Here is a 22,493-nt window from a genome sequence, read left to right as displayed (position 1 = left end):
TTATCTTTTGCTGCTTCAGCTGTTTAGGTTTTGAGAAATGTTAAATTCGGTTAACTTGAAAACTACAAAATAAATTGATCAGGGATGGAAATCCTCGGGGATTTTTATTTAACAGGGAGACCCTGGAAAATTTATTGCAAGTTTTATTTTTGTGTTAAATGTGCTATTTTAACTTGTACATATTCCCCTAGAATTAATGCACATTTATAGGGCTCTGGCAGAATAGAGGCCCGCAATCCTATTTCGATTACCAACATTCAGGCCATTTCGGACCGTGATTAAGTACTAGAGATGTAAACATTTCCCTAACACAGACTTCAAGTTATAGAACTCTAGTGATGAAACCCAAATTGGGATGTGCCCCTTAGGATTAGAAATTCCTAGACATAACTCAAGCTATGAAAGCAACTACTGCTGCGAACAAAAGGCAACCTGCCAGAGAAAATACGATTACAGGATTGACTGATGGACCAACAACATTAATGAAACCTCGTCATCCTGTCATCGGAAATTGTTATCCACTAGGGTAACAGGGCAAAATATATGTTCTGTGTTGTGTGTGTCACTGTATAATGTCATATTTTAATATGCATTTGTAGTGCTTCATTATTTTTTCGTAATAAATTTTATACCAATAAAAAAATTAAACTTTGAGTCGTATACATAGAAAGTAGCGAATTATTTACTGCTAGATCTACTCAGAAATAACGTCTATCTGATGAAAAATCGGCTGCAAATTTTTTTCTACAATATTTCGTCAGGGTTTCTTTTCGGTATTTTTTTGGAAATACCTATCTCTTGAAATTCCTCCCAGGGTTTTTTACAAGAGTCCTTTCGTATTTTTCACGCCGTTTGACTTTTTGGATTCCTTCCGGAGATAATTTCGGATTCCTACCAGCCTTTTTTTCGAAATTCGAACATTTCTTTCCGGGGTTCTATGATGTCTAGTAGACACTGTCTACGTATAAGACAAAATAGAAACTCAGGGAGTTTTATTTTGTCTTATACGTAGACAGTGTCTACTAGACATCATTGTACTTGCCTCACAATATACAAATTCATGCAATGGCAGGCAAAGAAAGCCTGTCGAAAGTCGCAACTTAATGTAAATTTCTCCAAAATGTCAACAGTTTTCTAAATTAAATAATAGCAGGTACCACAAATTTTTGCGAACAAAATGTCACACAATTTTATTGAAACGATCTTATGGCTTCGGAAGAAAAAGACTATGAAGATATTAGTCAGATCTTGATGCTGATGGCATTTTCCAGAAATCATTTTTTCTATTAACTCTAAGAACTGGTTGGAATTTCTGCTGAAATAACGTAACTCTGATTACAGGTTTTAGTACTGTATCTATAGGCTCATATCTAGGAAGGAGATCTTTCAATTTAGCCCTCTACACCACCATGCGTGCTCAGCACTGAAAGTAATAGGCTTTATAACACCCTCGATACAACTGCGTATCGTGAAAAAATGGGGCTTTAGTCCCAAACTATTAAAAAAAACTTGGCTAAAACATTCTAAGTTTGAAGAAAAAAGTTATACCGAGCAGATCATTTTGCAAAATTGAACTCGTGCGATTTCAAAGATTTACTTCCAATTTCTAACATATCTGGGAATTAATCTGAAAATGCTGCTCGTTGTACTCTTATCTTTTTATAACTTGGCCAAATCATTGTGCTTCTTGTTTCTAGAGCAAGGTAAAGTGGTTCCAAATCTTTTAAAATCTTAATAAACATTCTGTGATACAGAGATACGAAGAATCAGGCACTAATAAAAAATCATTATCGAAACCATGTGTTCAAAATTGTTAGAACATAGCTTGAACTTTCGTAAAGGTTTCTGTACTTAATAGGGTTCACGAGACTATCTCTAAAACCATGTCATTAATTTGCTCAAAATCTGGTTCAACATGAAGTTTGAATATTTATGTTCATATCGCGAATTTTATTTGAGAAGTCGCGAATTTTTTTTTTTAATCTTTCAACTTTATTTACAGCTCTTTTGTCCATTAGGGCACTGCGTGAGCGATTCCAATTGAAAGCTGTACTTACACTTTGTACAGCAGTCACGCCGAGGACCTGGGATCGAATCCCACTCCCGACAAACTCGCAAAATGCGAGTTCTTCCTTCGGAAGGGAAGTAAAGCGTGGGTCCCGAGATGAACTAGCCAAGAGCTAAAAATCTCGAAAAAAACTTTGTACAGCGCCTAAATGTATTCTATTCTAATTCTACTATGTCGAACTGGTTGCCGTTGCGCAGCTTTCATTTTCTACCCTATCATGGTAGAATGCTGAGCATGGCTGATGTTTATGTGTGGCTGTTGAATGTTCCTTTTTCCAGTTCGATAGGGGATCCATTATGGGTTGCCGTTCGCCGATGTCCAGGTATTTGGGTTCATTTGAGCCATGGGCTCAGAAGAGGGTCAGTGTCAGCTGCTCTCAGGGGGAAACAGCAAATGACGAAAGTGCTGAGGCTGGGATCGAACCCATTACCATCTGCTTATGAAGCAAACGTGTGACCAATTGCGCCACGGGCCCCGGCCTGAGTCGCGAATTTCGCGGATGATATTTTGCAAATTTTGTAACAGCCCTGCTCCAAAAGTTTACTAGTATTCATCGGAATAACCAGGATAATCGGTATCCCCCTTTTTTATTAGAAATTTTTAACATTCCATGTTAGGCATGATAGGTACCATGAATAGCAAATGTTGCAATACTTATAGTGATTCCATAATTACGAAAAGCTATCATAGCTGTGCATAGCATAATGCTGTGTATAAAAAAACGTCAAAAATCGAATCAATTAAAAGTGGCCATATTGGCGTAAATTCATAAATTTTGGTCACATTGGCGCTTACGTCAACTAAACAATCTTGGGCAGCCCCGACTACCTGGTTGTACAAGGATATTGCAACTGCTCTCTGACAGGTTTTCTTTTCTGCAACGTAATTGGAAACCCAAATGAGTTCACCATTTACAAAACCTGTATCATTGTAGTTTACAAACTAGCAGCATAAGAAAAACAATGTTCAACTAGGTACAGTTAGGGTGGGGCGGGGCAAGATGGGTCACCTAAGGATGCATCACCATAACTTTGTAAATACAAATTGTATTGGTTTGTATTCGTCCGCTACTCTTCAATACACTAGTTAGCTATGCTGCAAGTCGATAAAAAGATCATTAAATAAAAATTATGATGTTAAACAAGCAGTTTTAAAAAGTGATCGATTTTGCACCGCGAAAAAAAGGGCGGGGCAATATGGGTCACCTTTTATGTAATTCACATTTTCTCAACGAAAAACGTCAAAATATAAGATTTGTTCCGCATACATATATGCTCCATGCCCATACTGAGTAAACAAGAGCTACTAGTAAAAATTTGATAAATTTATTTGGAATATAAAAAACTTTACGATTCGAGTGGTCCTCAGGCGGCTTGAAAATCGATGTTTTCACTAAAAAATTATCATAATTTTATGTTATAATTTTAAGCGTTCATTCCGGTTGATTGAAGTCAGTTATAAGATAGTCTTGTAATAAAAAATAAATAACTTTTGAATGCTCCAAAAATACGTTCAAACTTGAAGGTGACCCATCTTGCCCCGCGGCCGTTTATATGGAGATTATATGGGATGTATCGCATAAGAAAAATGGCTAAAAACCATTTTATTTTTTATTTCCAATGAGAGTGAATATTTTTTCAATCAATGCCCCAAACTTTTGTATATTCATGCTGGTTATCTAACAAAATTATTAACATTATCAAAACATAAGTAATGCGCCCGAAAATGGCACTGACCCATCTTGCCCCGCGACCCATCTTGCCCCGCCCCACCCTACATTATGCAACGGCCCAGTCTTCCTGCACGCCAACAATGTTCGTAACTTGTTCAATTAATTTTAAACATTCTAAGCAAAGACAAGCTCATCGGGGGATTGGTGTTAACAAAAGAGCACACACACCGCAGGGGGGCTTGCTTACCTTGCTTTTTCGCTTTGCTCCGTTCGATGCACGTTGCTGAGTGCACCCAAGCAGAACCGATTTCCACCAGACGGATCGACATACCCATCGACGGTTACATTCGGGCGGTTCGATGGTACTTTGAACATTTCCCCAACTTGAGTATCGAGCTCGAAATAAGCAACCGAACACCAGTATTCCGGTGCCGGCTGTCTAGACAGCCGTTGTTGGTTGGGCAATTCCTGCATTTGGCCTGTACTTGATCCACTGACACTTCCAGGGCCACCGCCGCCACCGTGCTGCCAATACTGTTGGTGGCCACCCTGAGATCGCGGATCTGGCGCCGGTGGTTGGATTGATTGCGTATACGTTAGCGTGTTGGCGCCGGACCATGTCGCCGCGCCGGTCTGGTGCTGACCGTACTGGCCCTGACCGGAGGACTGTTGTGACTGCTGCTGAGGAGGAGGTTGCTGCTGCTGCTGCTGTTGACTATTCTGTGCCTGCTGACTGTAGCCGTTTTGCTGCAGGTGAGGAGACACAGGCGACGCGGCGGATATCGAATTCTGGACGCCCATGTTGGGACCGAGTTGGGGATCACCGGCCAGCGTGGGATCCACCGCGCTGTTGGTGTAGTACTGCCCTTGGCCGTCGGCGTTGAGAAGATTGGGCTGGGACGAGCTTCCTATCAGTCCGTTTCCGCCGTTTGTCATTTGTGGATTTGGTTGAGCGGATTGAGGTGGGCCTTGGACTGGGCCCGGTTGAGGGGGACGCAGCCCACCACCACTGGCTAATCCGATTGGATTACCTAGAACAGAGGCTGAAATTGATGGAAGCTAGTTAGTGAAGTTGATGAAAATAATTAGGAACGATGAACACTAAAAATGCGGATAAAGATTATGAAATGGTTAGTTTTACTAAATTCGCTGGGTTATGAGTATAAAATGATTTTGATAAATTATGATATTTTTTGGATAATCTTGTACCATTCCGTTTGGTTATCTCTTTGAATTCGATGACAATTCTTCCATTGATTCTTAAAAGAAATTCAAGCCCCTGGGATTCGTCCAGGAGATTCTTCGAAAGTTTCTTCTAGGATTCACCCAGACGTCCTTTTTCAAATTCCTCCTAAATTTTCTACGAGGATTCATTCGCCGAGATTCAGAATTCATTTAACCAAAAGATACTTTGGGAATTCCATCAAGAGTTTCTTCCGAGTTTCACCCAGATGTGCCTCTTGAAAATTTTCCAAAAGTTCCTGCGGGATTGTCTTCAAGTTTCTATGGGAATTCCTCTAAGAATTTTTCTTACAATCCATCCAGTAAATCCTTTTGATATTTCTCCGAAAGTTCCTTCCAGAGTTCTCTACGAAGTATTTCTTGGTATTCCTGCAGATTTTTTCAGGTACACCATCAAGAGTTCTGCAGAGATTTTTTTGGCATTCTTCTAGGAAATCCTTCTGGGAAACGTCCAATAATTTATTTATGAGTTCCTTCTGAAACTTCGTTCTTGAATTCCTTATAGAGCTCTTGCTGGAGCTTGTTTAGAATCGTCTTTGGATTTCTCATTGCGTTTCCTCCATAAGTTTCTTCTAGGAGCTAATTTTTGGAATCTTCCAGAAGCTTCTTCTGGAAATCCTGCACATGTCCCTTCTCAAAATACTTTAGGAAGTTCTTTTTTGGGAAACTTCCAGGACTTCTTGTTGATATTACTCCAGAATTTCGTTATGACAATTAACCAGGAGTTTTTTTTATTCTAGTAAGGCTGAAAGAATTTCTTCTGGAAATCCTTCTGGGATTTACCCTAGGAGTTCCCTCTGGGAACCCTTCAGGAGTTCTTGGAGAAATCTCTAGATCAAATTCGTTGATGAAGCCTGAAGGAATCCAAAATGACATTTTTAGCGTAATTAACTTTTTTTTAATCGAAAGTTTTAACCCGGGAGTAGTTCATCTCCACGTTTTACTTCTTTTCCAGAAGAAGAACTTATTTTCGTTCCCAGGGCCTTGGTGTGATAACCACGTGTTTTAACTATCACACCAGGTCCGTTCCGTTCTACAGATAAAATGCCGGAGGAACCTCAGAAGGAATTTTCAGAGGGAAGGAAATTCGCAAGGGACATTAGTGAAGTCGCCCTATCACAAAAAAAAACTAATTATGAACAAATATAAATGGCTAGGATATTTTGGGCATTTTTTTTTTAATTCCATCAGTTTTCTTCAAAGTATTTTGAATTTCGGAAATCTTCTTTGGAAACATTCAAGTTTTTGTCTAAAAATATCTCCTACATCATAACCTTTAGAAAACACTCCGTGGGATCTACCACAAGTTCTCCAAGAAGTCTGACCTACAATTTCTTCTACAAGAGGATTTGCAAAAAGTTCCGTGGAAATTTTCAGACATTCGAATAAGGCATTCTTCTAGGAATCCTAGGAACACTTTCAAGAGTCCTACAAAAAGTAGTCATAGGTAAGCTTTTGAAAAATCCATCCATTCTTCGGGATTTTTCCTACAAATTCTGTCAAAACCGAGGTCAAAACTCGGTCCAAAAATTTGATCCAAAATTTTGTCAGCTAGGAAAGTGAAACCATCTCGGCAGGGGTCCTATTTTGGGCACTTTTCTGCTATAACTCAGCCAATTCTGAACCAATTGACACAATTTTTGGAACGCGATGAGATACGTATAGTATCTAGCCGTGTACAAAATGTCAAGTCAATTGGTTTGGAATTGAATGAGTTATAGTGAAGAGTGCCCAAAATACCGGCCGTTGCCCAAGTGGTTCGCTACCCTATTCTTGCAGAAAATCTAACGTAATTTTATTTGAAGAATATTGTCTACGGGTTTCAATCTACATACCGTGACCCCATTTTTTTTGTGAACGAAATTAGGAGTCGAAAAAGTGGTAGGAATAAGGTGATGTCACGGTAAATCTTATGAACTCATCAACTCATGTAAATAAAAACTCCTGTTAGCATAGCAGAAAGGCTTTGGATCGCTAATCCGGAGACTGTGGGTTCGATTTCCGATCCGGTCTGGCAATGTTCTCAACTGCCATACTGCTGCAATACAATACAAATTCATGTTTATCGTAATTTGTACCGGTCTGGCAATGTTCTCGACATCATTGTGCTGCTCACAGTTATACAAATTCATGCAATGGCAGGGAAGAAAATCATTCAAATCAACACTGTGGAAGAGCTCACTGCGTTAGTGAGAACTCAACTCTAATAGGAACATCATTTTATTGCCCTTCAGCGGCTACACCGGTCGGGTAATATGTCTGAAATATACAAAATAACTCAAATTTCGTGGTCGTTCACGCATGCGACCGCGTTGAGTGCTCAACGCATACTGACAATTCGGTCGGTGAAGAAGCATGCGGGCGTAGGGCTTCGAATCTCATCGTATAAACAATTCACTCGCGCTCATCAGTTCGAAGGCACAACCGCGAGCGTGTGGGATATTGACTCTCTTTTGAGATAAAGTTGTGAAATTTTGATCCCAGTTTGGCTTTCTATTCCGCAGATTCGTGGCTTAGTTGGTCAAAGCGCCAGACTAGCGATACGGAGTCGTGGGTTCAAATCCCACCAGAGCGAGTGTTATTTTTTTTACGAATTTATCTCTCAATTTGACACACTGGGTCGTCGAAATATAAGCTTTTCCGCCTATTTCAGCCATACCAGCCGACTGGTATAGCTGGTAAAGGGCAATGAAATTGACTGCGTAAAGCGTAAACTTTTGATGGGGAATTATTTTGTCACTGTATTTGTATTAAACAAATAAAATTATCACTCAAACAGCTTAGTAGACGATAATTCAAGCCCAGACAAGAAGCTTTTCTAGAATTTCAAAATAATTCAATAATAGTATCTCTCATGCACTGTATAGTGATTGTGGAAAAGAATGGGAAAATGAAATTTCAACATTCATGTGAACCTACCCCAAGTTATGCGAGAAATCTACACTTTGATTAATGCAATGATAAATCGATTTAGTACCTATATTTGTATGTTAGTATTCTACCGTACTGGTACTAGTATACTAGTGTTAGTCTGTTATTATACTAAACATCATTTCTCTTACAATGCGGCAGAGACGACGAAAGCCGATTAAGTGGAGCAGAATTGGGGGCAGACGCTGAGGATGAACTTTGGTTGTTCATCCAGCTGCCGTTACTGTTTCGAGGCTGCTCTGAGGGTTCCATTTTTGGTATAGGTCTTGGGGCACTGCCCGGCGGAGGCGGAAACATACTGCCCATTTGTGACGGGTCTAACGTGACGAAAACGTAAAGTGCAAAATTAGGACATCAAACAAAAAATGATTGAATTTTAAAACACAACTTCCATGGTAAAACGTTTTATCATCTTGAGTTTTGGTCAGAAATAATAAATATAACTGAATCTAGAGAGATGATATAACTTTTCCCATGAAACTGTCGAGAACCAATTATGTACACTGTGAAAAACAAGGTTTGAACTCTACATACCTGGGACTTGCTGGTGCATTCCCATGCCACCGTAGCCTCCACCTGGCACCATTGCCGGATGGTGCTGTATCGTTCCAATTTCATTACCATCGATGTCCATGGATCCGGGCACAACCGATCCAGGGGTGTACTCGTCTTTGATTAAACGGCTCGGACCAGTCTGCAGTGTCAACCCGGATAGATCTGTAAAAGTAAAAGGCACCTCTAGAATACGCCCAGTCACATCAAACCTACAAATAATGGTCCTACCAATTCCGGGAGATACCACCCGTTCGTAATGGTACGGGTTCACGCAAACCGAGTCGCATTTGAGATCGAACGCGAACTGACAGTACTTGACGTGCTTCAGTTCGTTTTTGTGGAGATCTGGCCAGCGCCATATGCGGGCATAAATCACATGGGGAAAACCTTTGCGTCCTGCCACCTGAGGATGAAAATACGTCGTGGTATGGGTAAGAAGATCAGATTCATAAATTGTGGCACGAGTAAGCTGTCAGTGTTTGAGTTGAACTTGTTTCAGTTGAAACCTCACATAGAAATGATGTCCTTAACCCTTTACTATAAAATAACACATCAAGAACAAAAAAAAAAACTATAGCAACATTTGTAAGTTCTTAGTTTTGCGGTGATAGAGCTGAAAGGCCGGCGACCCCCCTGGGGGGTTGCGACCCTAAGTTTGGGAAGCTATGGTCTAGTTGGTTAAAGCACCGGTCTATCGATTAAGGAGTCGTAAGTTCGAATCCAACCAGAACGTGTTTTTTCACAAATTCTCAATTTGTTAATGAACAACATTCTGTGCCTTCTAGTCACACATTTTTAGTGAGTCTCAGTCTGAATTATTCTAAGAAACATATGTAAGAATTTCATTACATTCCAAAATTTAATGAAGGTTCTAGAAGAAAATTTTGTGTCGCTTTGAGAAGACAGTCACCTTCAGGTCAGTTTATTCCCATTGGACCCAATCCTTACCTGTAATCGCCCGTCAAGAGTCCGCTGGATTGTGACACACTTGCTGGGATGTGCTCCGTTTGTGGTAATCGCCGTGATGAGCGAATCCAGCTCGTCCCGTTTCTCCTTTAGCTTCTTCACCAGAGATTCGATGGCCCGTTTGGCGAAGCCTTCGCTTTCGCCACCCTGTCGGTGACACATCAGCGAGTGGACAATGCTGAGGCAGGCATCGGCACTGGTAGGGGCGGTGCTCGGCATGGAGGACATGTCCCGGACAACTGAAACGTGGGAGAGTGGAGAAACATTTTCAGTTAGTGTACACTTAGCGAAAAAAAAACTTACGAAATTCATCGAAATACCTTATGAAAATTTGCTATAACTTAAATTTATGGATGCCATAAGAATACCTTATGAAAATTGATCATGCTTGTTATGACAAATTTCATGAGATAGACTTATAAAAAGAACAAAAAAATCTTAAAATGATGCACACTGGATTTGATCCATGAACGTCGGGATCACTGAGCTCGTGTCTTTACCACACGGCTACCGACACTTGAGAAAACCATGTTGCTAAACAAAACATATATTAAAGCCAAACTGTGAGACGATTTTACGTCATAGAGCGACCTTATGAAATTCATTCGGCTCATTATGAATTGTTTAAAGGCCATTTCATAAGTTGGGACTTATGGAAATCTTAAGTTTATTTGGTTGAGTGTATGAAAGAATTATTACAGAAAGTATGAAAAAAAAATCTGCGCTCCCTAACACAAAATGTAATATACGCTGCTGATGGGGTGAATGTATCATTGTATCATTCCCTATATGATCAAAATGATAGCTTGGATTTGCATAGTCTACGCTATTAAAAACTGGAATGGATTAATTGGATGCAAGTTCATTAGGCCGAGGTCTTGAGACCGAATGGTCATTAGGCCGAATAGTCATCAGGATGAATTGCAATTCAGTACCTAATTATGAAACTGGAAACGTTCTGTTGTTTTTACCTTTTCAACAATTATGTATTGCCAAAAACTATTTTAATATGATACTATAAAGAATAGCCTATGTTTAGAAGAAGGAAAAATTTAATATCAGCAGTTTCAGCGCAAAAACTATTTTGCCAATAATATTGCGACATTTGCACCCATTTAGACTCGGCCGAAATTCATTATCATCACATGAGCATGAGCATGAGCATGAGATGACCGTACAATTCGTAGTTGCTACTCCGTTACTGACCAGAACAGTTAACATTGCACAGGGAACCAAATGGATGGGGCCTGGGAGTAGCCTTCCATCCTCAATGTGCAATTTTGAAGGTTCAAAACTTTAAATTGTCAGTACTGGCGCCGGCCACGTCCTTACGGTCATCGGGGAAGGGAAGGAATGTTGGTGTGACATCCGTTGCTACTAGAGACCGTGTGTACCTCCGCATCCCCACGGTTGTCACAGGAAGGAAGTTTGTTGGTGGGAAGGGAAGGGATAGAAAGTTACATAGATCTGGATTCACATTGGTAAGTGATATGAGCTATGCAACCCTTGATATGGTTTAGTCTTCCGTCAGCCGGCTGTCGGAAGAATACAATAATTTTATTGTATGATTGTGTATTAAATTTAATTATATACCGGGTATGAATAATTTTTAAACCACGCTTATGTCGGATCAACTCGTAATAATGCACGTTTTAAGCTTATCGTTACTCAGTCAGAAGATAAACTGTACGCAATTCCGTTTAGTATTACTGCCAATGCTGAAAAACCGAAACCCGCGCCGTAGCTTTACGAGAAAACTAGACAACTAAACAACTAGAATCGTTGCTTTTCAGTTTCACCTATGTTATTGTATTACTTTTTTTTCGCGTTCCCGTGTTAATAAGATTGCGGATAATAAAAACGTTGTACATATTTATTATCCGCGAATGTTCGCAACGTGTAATATAAGTTGAAGGTGTGATGAACAAAAATACATTATCGCAAATGTTCGAAAAAAAAAACGAATTATGGAACTCGACACGAATAAATCGACGCGGAAAACGTGGTCTACTTGTCACTGTATCGTACGGTAATCTTGATCTTTCTAAACAAAGAGATACTTCGCCGTTTTGATTGCTGATTGCCTGCTTGTAAATCTGAAATAGAAAAAAGTATTAAATTGTGATACGTTCTCCACTGTTATATTTTTTAAAATTGTTATTTATATATCACGGTGTGTCTGGTAGAACAAAATTAATTTAAAAAAATCGGTATCGCTAAAACACCCACCAAACGAAAGCTGAAGGTCCCCTCTTTCATTTGAGACTAAAAGGAGAAAGTTCTATCGGCGGGTCTAGAACAATTTTTTTTTTCAAATATTACTATCTTTGAGACTTGTGTTTTTTTCTTTTTTCAACCTTGAGTGTAGCCAAATAGGCTTGTATGAGGTCGCCCAAACGTGTCCTTTTAAAAGAGTAAACGGGTCAAATCAAAAATTAAAAATTTCCCTTACAAAATATTGCTTAGACATAAAGTGCAAAAAAAAAAATTAAGGCAGTTGAATAGAATTTCAGCAGTATCTGGGCATATGTACAAATAACTTCGCCTTTTATACATGTGGAAGTAGTTATTGCGGCTGCAATTTTCTTATTTTTTATTGACAGTGTCTCATGATTTAATAGTTTTACGATCGAAGTAGGCCGAGTAATGTCAACAAAAATAGAACATACATCAAAGTAGCTCGGATAACGGGGCACAACATTTGGATGATGAAATTTAAATCGTTCAAAAGCATGAATAAAACGATCTAGAACTCTACACCAATTTTTTCAATGTGAAGGTCTGTCTTATATCCTTGTTTGCCGTGGCTCGGATAGAATTATCACATGCCGGTATTTGTTCAATTTGTGCACCTTTATGGTACCTAAGAGTTAAACATTTTTAGTTAATTTAGACTATTGCAGTTAGGTATAGCTCCTTACTTTTAAAGAAACAACTACGACAAGAACCCCCTAAGTGACGAGGAAAATCAAACCAAAGAGTACGTTTTGTGTTTGAAGAAGTGTTTTTCCGCCACAATTATCATCGAAAGCAGTTAATATTCACTTTTTTAGATTTGTATAGTAAAATTGTCTAATAACGGGTAATTAGACATAAAAATATTAGTAATAGTATATCTTTGTGAACAGGCAGCCTTACTCAACTGACAAAAATAGAATAATTCGACACTGATTTTTCATTTGGGCCTAACTGACATTTTCGAGTTCTCTTCATCGATCCTCTCTTTGTGTTATCACAGAATGTGTATTGAGTTTTCCAAAGATTTTTTGGTTAAAATGCGAAGAAGACGACTAAATGTTGCTATAGAAACAAAAAGAATAACGATTTTGTTTGTTTTGATCAAGTTATTAGCGAAAGAGAGAGTCGATGAAGAGAAATCGATCAAGTCAGTTAGGCCCTTATGAAAAATCATTGTCGAATTAATGTTACATGTCTAATGGTTGCACAATATATATTTAGTAAGAACAGCGTGCTAATTTGTCGGTTATCAATAGAGTGATCTTCTGCTATTTTTTTATTTTATCTGTATTAATGAGATTTTTAGCCCTTGGCTAGTTCATCTCGGGACCCATGCTTTACTTCCCTTCCGAAGGAAGAACTCACATTTTGCGAGTTTGTCGGGAGTGGGATTCGATCCCAGGTCCTCGGCGTGATAGTCAAGTGTTCTAACCATCACACCAGGTCCGCTCCACATCTTCTGCTAGCATCATGGCATTATAGACGAGTTAGCAACTTTTCATTCCATTCTACAGCTTTATTGACATATACACATGTTTTCGGACCCGAATGACTTCCATTCAGTTAAAGGGTCCTTAAAATAAATTAATAATAATAATAAACACATGTTTTACATTAAAGTACATGTCTGAGCACATACATATTAATCAGAACCGATTGAAAATGTCTGGCTGAAAGTCTCTTTAAGAAAGACAAATCAATCAATCAATGAAAATGTCTTAACTTGTTCTTGTTTCTACTTGCAGATTGTTGATATTATGACAACTTTTTTCTGAAAGATATCAGAGATAACAGTTAGTACTACCCCACAAAAAAGTACGGACTTGCTCATTTATATTTGTCTCATTCAATGATGACGAATATACCCATTAGATTTACTCTCTATGAGCTTACATATTATTTGAAACCTTCTAAATGGATTTGCGGCCCTTGTTAGTGAAATATGTAGTGCTGCAAGAACTACAACTTCTCATAAAGGGCAAACGTGGCAGATCTAGCGCTACTACCGATGACGCAGAAAGAAATTGCTCGTTGCAGTTGTGTTCTAGATGCTACAGGAAGATGATCAAAGGCAAGCAGCTTGTTTGCACTAACGCTGAAGTACATTGAAACTTTTTGAACATCATTCAGACTTCTCATAAAGCTGCGGTTGCTGAGGATGACGGGTTCGATTCCCGGTCAGTCCAGGACCTTTTCGTGAAGGAAATTTCCTCGACTTAAATGAGCATGCAGTATTTTCGTGCAAGTCACATGCTATACACATGCAAAATAGTAATTGGCAAAAGAAGTTTTTAGTTAAAAACTGTGAAAGTGCTTGTAAGAGATAAAATAAGAAAATTTCAAACAAATCGAACAATTTCATATATTCTTATTACATCTCCTACAGTGATCATAGAACAAGCTAAGAAGCAGGCTATGTCCCTGTAGGGACGTTACGCCAAGAAGAAGAAGAAGGAAACGAAAGAAAACATGTGTCTTGAGTACTAGACGCGCATTGAAGTTGAGAAGCTGTTTGAGGAGAATATATGAGCACAAATCTGAAGAACCAAATGACGGTATGTGCTGTAAAGTTGGTCGATTGATGACCTGCTGGTGCCAGTCAAATACGAGACCCTAAAGACATATACGCATCTGTCATAGGATGCAAACACATGATTGAAATCTTGATTGGAATTCAAAGGAACAGCATATAACTCGATTGTATACACACTGTTCTAGTACTTTCACCACACTGTCCATAAACACAAAACTGTCATCTGCTGGATTTCCCATTCACATGGGACTATTGTGCTTTTATGGGTAGAATAATAAACATAATATAAAAAATATATTGTCGGAAAGTCATGCTTGCAATGGAAAAACAGTGTTTTATCATAAATGTGTTCTTCGAAAAAAATGAAAAAATATAATATCTTTTCGAAAAAAAAATTTGTTCTAGACCCGCCGATAGAACTTTCTCATTTAAGTCTCAAATGAAAGGGGGACCTTAGCTTTCGTTTGGTGGGTGTCTTAGCGATACCGATTTTTTTAAATTAATGTTGTCCACCAGACACACCGTGTATATAGGTTAAATTTACCTCCATCCCTCTGAAACAAACGGTATATTAGCAGTGAAAAATAAATAGAATTAAAAAATAAATTAATAAATAAATAGTGTAAAAAAGTACACCAAATCTTGATCCTGGAATGTTCCTGCATTTAAATAAAACAGGCTGGAAAATAGCAAGATCAAAACTTAAAATGGTAGATCTTACACCGTAACGCACCATTCCAAGGTGATCTACCCACGATACGGGTTAACCGAAATTCATTATCATCACAGTCGAATTTCGCACACGACTTCGCAGCGGCTGGCATACACAAGTTCGGTTGAGTTCATGACAGGGGCGTTGGATGCACAACAGGTAAACAAAATAAGTTTGATTAGTGTGAAATTTCGCTGGGAAATTATGATTCAGTGGATTCTCAATTCTGGGCCCATATAGCCGAGGCGGTAAACGCACGGGTATTCAGCATGACCATGCTGAGGGTGACGGGTTCGATTCCCGGTCGGTCCAGGATCTTTTCGTAAAGGAAATTTCCTTGACTTCCTTGGGCATAGAGTATCTTCGTGCCTGCCACACGATATACACATGCAAAAATGGTCATTGGCAGAGGAAGCTCTAAGTTAATAACTGTGGAAGTGCTCATAGAACACTAAGCTGAGAAGCAGGCTTTGTCCCAGTGAGGACGTTACGCCAAGAAGAGGAGAGGAGGATTCTCAAATTATCACAGTAGTCTAAACATTAATAAGAAACCCAATACTAGAATAAACGACCTAAAAGAAGGAAAAATTCATACTGAGGGTGACGGGTTCAATTCCCAGTCGATCCAGGAACTTTTCGTAGAGGAAATTTCCTTAATTTCCTTCGTTATAGTGTATCTTAATCTTCGTGCGTGCCACACGATATACACATTAGAGTGGGTCATCCATTATATAGAAAAAATTGAAAATTTGATGGCATTCCATCAGATCAAAGTTTTTTAGATCCCATTTCTGGACCCAAATAACTCTGCAAAATTTGGGCATGATCGGTTATGTCTACGTTTTGCGTATCGCATTCGAAGTTTGTACGGGATTTTACAAAGGAAAACATACTTTTTTGCATTTCACTCATGAGAGGCTACAACTTTTCTATAACCATGTAACCGATATTGTGAAAACAAAGCCTAGGGTGTCCTGAAAAACTTTGTCAAAAACCACGAAGTGATCTGATGCCTATTAAAAAAGTAATAACGTTGACATAGCTTGCCGAAGCATCATGATTTTGTTACTATTGTTATTCCTTTACATGTATGTAAAAACTCAAAACATGAATAAAAAAATAAATAAATAAATATAACTTTATTTACAAGCATTGGATCGCTTTGTGGTCTTCGACAAAGTTTTTCAGACAAACTTTTTCAACTTATGACAAAAATGCAAAAGAGCATGTTGTCCTATACAAAACCCCATACAAATTTCACCTGCAATGCGCAAAGTGTAGTTGCAACCGATCGTGCTCAAATTTTGCACAGATACTCAGGACCCGAAATGAAACCAGAAAAGCTTTGATCTGAGAAATCGGTTCCGATGACTCACGCTAATACACATGCAACATGGCCATTGGCAGAGAAGCTCTCAGTTAATAACTGTGGAAGAGCTCATAGAACACTAAGCTAAGAAGCAGGTTTTGTCCCAGTGGGGACGTAACGGCAAAACAAGACCCAATAACCTTCGGCCGAATGGCCTGACACCGATTAATTGAGTTCTGATTAAAAAATTGAATTGGCTCAGTTTGATGATTACAAGCTAAACTACAAAAGATGTTTTGTCAGAAGTTTCTTTCAGATTTTTCCCCTAAATTAGATATTCCTAGAAAAATCAGAAATGACTGAATGAAAAAAATAATTCTGCATTTATTATGTAGTCATCCAATTATTTATCAATTTGTTTTGGTGTTGTTTGTCACAATTCACACAATATTCTACATATTTTTTGTTATTTTTTTCGATTATTTTGTTCTATTATCTATTGTAGCAAGTCGTCTGCCTATAGCACTGCACAGTCGGTTAGGACCCAGATTTACGAGGAAAGATGTATTCAGCGCTTTCAAATGATTTTTTAGACAAATATGATCTTCTATAAAGTTCCAACGCAGCATAAAAACCAACACGTAGAAATAGGTTTTACTGTTGACGGTGGGTCCTTGAACTCCATCATAAAAAAACGACTTCAACTTAGACTTCAAATTTGGATATGACAGCTTAAGGAGAAAATACCTTTCTGATGTGTGGAAAAATACCTAAATAAGAACGAAGCAGATGGAAGTGAAAGAACAGAGCGAAAAAGGATGATTGTGATACTCTAAAGAGTAAAGACCCACAAAAGCCCTGGTGATAGTAAGATGATCATAGATCAATTTGAACAAATCCCAGGTCCGAGTGGTATTAAGAGCACAAAAACAAACATCAAAAGCTCTGGCTACACTACAAGTACAGTCGACGGATTGGAGAATAATAACACGTCGACAAATAAAGATAAAGCACTAGGATACAGAAACCTGAAAATCAAAGGATCAAATAAAGGGAACCGTGTAACCAACTTTGGGTTGGGGCAGAGTTAAATCTCCAGGAAAGCGGTGGAAACCCCCAAATTCAACACTAACAAAATAAAATTGAACCTTCACCATGCAAAGGGAGCAACTGCCATACTTTGTAAAAGGTTCTAGGCATTCCTACAAATTCTGGTAAGGGGCTGTTCAGAAAACACGTAGACCAAAATTTGGTCATCTCAGAACCCCGCCCCTCCCCCCTCGTAGACTTTTGTCCATACAAAAATTTTGAAATTTGTATTAAGCGTAGACTTTGGCCAGGCCCCCCCTCCCCCCAAAAAGTCTACGCGGTTTATGAACAGCCCCTAAGATGATTTACGATGAAGGGCAGGCAATACCAAGAACTGCAATTTTAGTAATTGGAAAAGTAAAAATAATTCCAATTACAGAATTTATAACAAAGGACATCGTCGCAGTAGTGCTAAAGGTGCCAACAACTCACGGGAAAACTGAAATATGTGTGGCATCATCATATTTTCCAGGAGACTTGGGAGAAGTTCCACCCCCTGAAGTCGCGGCGTTTGTCAAGTACTGCAAAACGCAAAATAAAGCATTTATAATTGGATGCGACGCAAACGCTCGTCATACTGTATGGACCAGTAAGGACATCAATAGTAAAGGTGAGTGCCTTCTAGAATATATTACAAAAAAAGAAATTGATACATGCAATAGAGGTGATGTCTCAACATTTATAAATGCAATTAGAGAGGAAGTTCTCGACTTAACGCTATGTAGTCCAACTATCTCAGGTAAAATCAAAAATTGGCATGTATCAGACGAAATATCTTTGTCTGATCACAAGCAGATATTGTTTGAATTTGAGGCTGGGCAACAACTCATACAAACCATTACAGATCCCAGAAAAACAAACTGGGAGTTGTATAATACACAGCTAGCGGCAAAAGCAAACAGTGTTTGCCAAACACGTTAGCAATTAATACAAATACTTGTGAAGAACTTGAAGAAAGTTCTAAACAAATTTCAAATATTATTAGATATGCTTTTAATTAAAGTTGCGCCACTAAGAACGATCTACAAGTAGAGATGTGCCGTGGTGGAACAACAAGTTACAAAAACTTCGTAAAAAGACCAGAAAGCTTTTCAAATGGGCTAAGCGAACACAACAGTGGGCCCAGTACAAAGAGTCCCTCACTACCTAGGGTTTGGGTGCTAGTAGTGGACCCCCTAAGCCATCGAAATCTACTTCTGCGTCTTTTTAGGAATGTTACCTCACTGTTTTGTCCCAAAGTGAAATTTTATACAAAGTAGCATGTCCCCTCTTTATGTTAAGACCGTCACACATACAGTATTAATTGATTACACTAGTTTACAGCATTTTTGAACTCGGTAAGCTGATGATCATTTTTGGTGTAGAATCATGCCCTGAGTTCGAAAACGCGAAGGAAAAAAATTCCAGTAGAGCGGAAATTTTTTCGACTTTTCATACAAGGTTGATGATTTTAAATCGATTTTTGTTCTATTTTTAAACAACGTCGCTCACTTCACACATCTCATTCTCCATAGTCAATGCTCCGAATGAGCTGAATTTTTTACTGTAACTCGCCCACATATGATATGTCAAATAAACGTTAGAGAGAATTTTTAGATTGTTTTTTTCTTATTCTAAAAAATACATTTCTTCATATATTTTTGGAAATTTGGCTAAAATTTAAGGAGATCGTCCCTAAAACTCGCCAATATCTTGAATTTCATCAATCTGACGCAAAACCTGCATTCAGATGATCGAATGGTATTGTATTCAGCTTGTAATTTATGGAAAAAGATTTGAAATTGGCTGAACAAAACGCAAGATATTTGAATTTTAAAAAATTAAATATTTTTAAAAGTTTTAAACCTCGATATTGAGCTAAAATTCAAAAACTGCTCTACTTAAATTTTTTTGAAGCACGGTTTCGAAATCAGTGCTAAATTGTGCTTCAAAAATTTTGGTCGTTGACAGAAGTTTACGACTTTCGTTTTATTTTGTAAACATGTGTTATTCCAGTGAAACACACATTTCAAAGTATGCATCGACGTTGCCTATAATGGACCCCACCGGGGTCCCGGCCCACTATAGGATTATTTACAAATATCTTGGCGCCTATAGTGGACCCTCCATTTGATTTCCATGTTATCTGCCTCGCCGTCGATGTTGCCTATAGTGGACCCTCCTGAGTGTGCGTATAGTGGACCCTTTTGAGTGTTTACATTCATTAAATAGTTAATATAACCGATTTTTGTAGCCACTGGGCAATTTGTTTGTCAGGAACTACTGTGTAGCAATGTAATTGATGTTGATGTTCCCCCGGTGGAAGTTGCCTGGAATCAGTTGCTTTGGGTATTCATATTTAGGTTTTTCTGTAGGGGTCCTCAACAGGCGCAGGGTCCACTACTAGCACACAACCCCCACAATAAAGAAATAAGGAGATCAAAAAGGATACACTGGAGGCATGCGTGTGAAAACATTGAAAATACTCCTGCAACCGCAAGGTTGCAAAAAATCCTTGCTAAAGATCATTCCAATGGCTTAGGAACATTGAAGAAAGAAGATGGTTCTTTCACAACTTCGGCTAATGAAACATTGGAATTGATGATGAAGACGCAATTCCCTTGTTCTAATATCAATTCATATGAAGACCAAAGTACATCTGCATCAAGAACTGGTAACTGTGAAACCAGGACTAAGAATCATAACGTAACAAATGATTCAACTGTGTTAGAAAGGTCCAGGACAGATGCGCGTGCTTTGGCCAAACAAATTTTTACTGAAAAGAAAGTTGAATGGGCGATTAGCACCTTTGATCCCTTTAAATCTCCTTTAAATAAACGGAATTTATCCTGTACTACTGCAGAAGGGAAAGGCGATATTAATACCCATTTTGACGGAACTATTTCAAGCAAGTTTATCATTACGCTATATTCCAGAAGAGTGGCGAAAAGTTAGGGTTACTTTTATCCCGAAGGCTAATAAAAAGGATAGGACATCACCAAAATCCTTCAGGCCGATTAGCTTATCGTCAGTTTTACTGAAAACGATGGAAAAAAATATTGACGAACATAATAAATCATCATATACAGCCAAAATTCCTTTAAGCAAATTTCAGTTTGCGTATCAGGAAGGCAAATCATCAGTAACAGCACTACATGCAGTTGTTACAAAATTAGAAAGGTCTTTGGGATCAAAAGAAATTTCACTTGCAGCTTTCCTTGACATTGAAGAAGCATTTGACAATTCATCTCATAATTCAATGTTATCTCTGCAATAAAGAAACGTAACCTCGACAATTGCATTATTGATTGGATTAGTGAAATGTTATCAAACAGAGAAATATCGGCAAACCTTGGAAGCTCCTCCATCAGTGCTAGAGCAGTAAAAGGGTGTCCACAGGGAGGCGGGCTATCACCTCTACTGTGGTCATTAATAGTTGATGATCTTCTCAAAAATTTGGAATCTCAAGGATTCGAGGTAATTGGCTTCGCTGATTATATAGTCATACTAGTTCGTGGTAAATATGATTCTATCATCACCTGCAGAATGCAAAGTGCTTTAAATTTAGTCTCTTTATGGTGCAATAGGGAAGGACTAAATATAAATCCTTCTAAAACTACTATCGTACCATTTACACGAAAGAGAAACTACTCAATAGGGTCCTAAAATTAAAGACGAAATTTTGCTTATATTGAATAATACGATCAAGCATGGTATTCTAATCGGAATTGTACTTTACTCGAACTTGAAAAACAAAGGAATAATGAGAAAATTCGAAATAAGTAAAATGGTAAATAGTTCTACTTTGACATTTGAGGTCAACCTTGTGTGACTGAGCTCGACATTTTTCGCACTGGGAATTCAAAAATGTTCCTACCTGACATACACGGTGAAAAAAAATCACTCAAAGTATGTGTTATAAGCTACGGACGAGACAAAAGGCTAAAAAAATAAAAATTATATATTTTCAACTATGATAATAAAAACGTCAAAAAATGAGTAAATATGTACTCTTGAACCATATATTGTGGTTTAAAACAAGAATCCCGATAGGACTTTAGGAGCCTATTGGAACTCTAAGATTGAAACGAACTATTTCAAATATCTAGGCGTATTACTTGACAGCAAACTAAACTGGAATAATCATTTGGAGCATGCAATTAAAAAGCGACAAATGCTCAATCGATAAGTAAAAGATATTTTGGTAGACAATGGGGACTTAAGCCAAAAATGATCCGATGGATTTATTTGGCAATTGTGAGACCCATGATTACCTACGCTTTATTGGTATGGTAGCCTAAGACTAGGGAAAAAGGTGCACAAAAGAAGCTAGAAATGCTACAGAGATAAGAAATTTTTTCAATGGATCATTGAAGCCGACTTTTCCGCTACCCACCGCATCGAAACAAAAGCGCCACCGTATATGGACGGTAACACAGTGACAGCAGTCGAGTTACGTCAAACACACAAGGCTACGGTGGCGCTATCTGTTCATTTCATAGCGGCCGTTTTAGTTATTTTAGTGATCCATTACTGGTGCAATGAGGAGTACGCCGTCGAAAGCACTGGATGCTTTGCTTCTTTTGCTTCCATTACATCAATTTGTGCAATTAGAAGCTTAAAAGAGTGCTCTAAGGATTGAAAGATCTGTGAACCTCTTGGCTGGTGATCGTGTAGGTCATCTCAGCATTCTGAGAACATTTAATGTTAATCGCTTGATTTTGAATAATGAAGATTGGATGGCGAAAAATACAATTTTCATCGTCCATATCAAGTGATTAACGTTGAACGTGAACTATGGAGATCGGGTGGACCGAACCTTCGATCCGGATCAATAGTTTTCTATACAGATGGTTCAAGATTGAACGATCAAATTGGAGCAGGAGTGACTGGCCCAGGTGTAAATCTATCGAATCCGATGGGCAAGTGGCCAACTGTTTTTCAAGCTGAAATTCAAGCAATTCTGGAATGTGTTGTGTTGCTGAAAGCTCTAAATTCGGCGACATGTACATCTAAACATGTTTGGGAATGTGTCCAATCACTTCAAAAACTGTCTTGTTGTAATCAAGTCAATCTATAGTTACGACATGAACCATCCACCACAAGAAAAACATCGAGCGCCCCGTCAGCAAGATCGTTCCGAGCTGCTACGACGTGGCACGCAACGTCATCAACTTTGAGCCTCTACCGCCGGAAACG

At 38.5% G+C, this 22,493-nt stretch overlaps 1 protein-coding gene across 2 annotated transcripts in view; it reads right to left on the bottom strand.

Moving 5' to 3' along the window:
* LOC109417340 (mothers against decapentaplegic homolog 4) overlaps window positions 1-22,493 on the bottom strand; it is a 40,974-nt gene that overhangs the window by 5,477 nt on the left and 13,004 nt on the right. The window contains exons 2-6 of one of the 2 annotated variants that reach the window (XM_062856097.1): window positions 9,417-9,673; window positions 8,697-8,871; window positions 8,448-8,630; window positions 8,045-8,230; window positions 3,988-4,783 (exon numbers count right to left, since the gene is read on the bottom strand). In XM_062856097.1, the coding sequence (XP_062712081.1) occupies window positions 3,988-4,783; window positions 8,045-8,230; window positions 8,448-8,630; window positions 8,697-8,871; window positions 9,417-9,673 (1,597 nt within the window). The remainder of the gene's footprint in view (window positions 1-3,987; window positions 4,784-8,044; window positions 8,231-8,447; window positions 8,631-8,696; window positions 8,872-9,416; window positions 9,674-22,493) is intronic. The other variant, XM_062856098.1, reaches the window with a different exon arrangement.

Source organism: Aedes albopictus, chromosome 3 (assembly GCF_035046485.1).
Source record: "Aedes albopictus strain Foshan chromosome 3, AalbF5, whole genome shotgun sequence".
NCBI classification, from domain to species: domain Eukaryota; kingdom Metazoa; phylum Arthropoda; class Insecta; order Diptera; family Culicidae; genus Aedes; species Aedes albopictus.
Note: the sequence above shows the minus strand (reverse complement) of the source record. Positions and strands in the feature narration are given on the sequence as shown.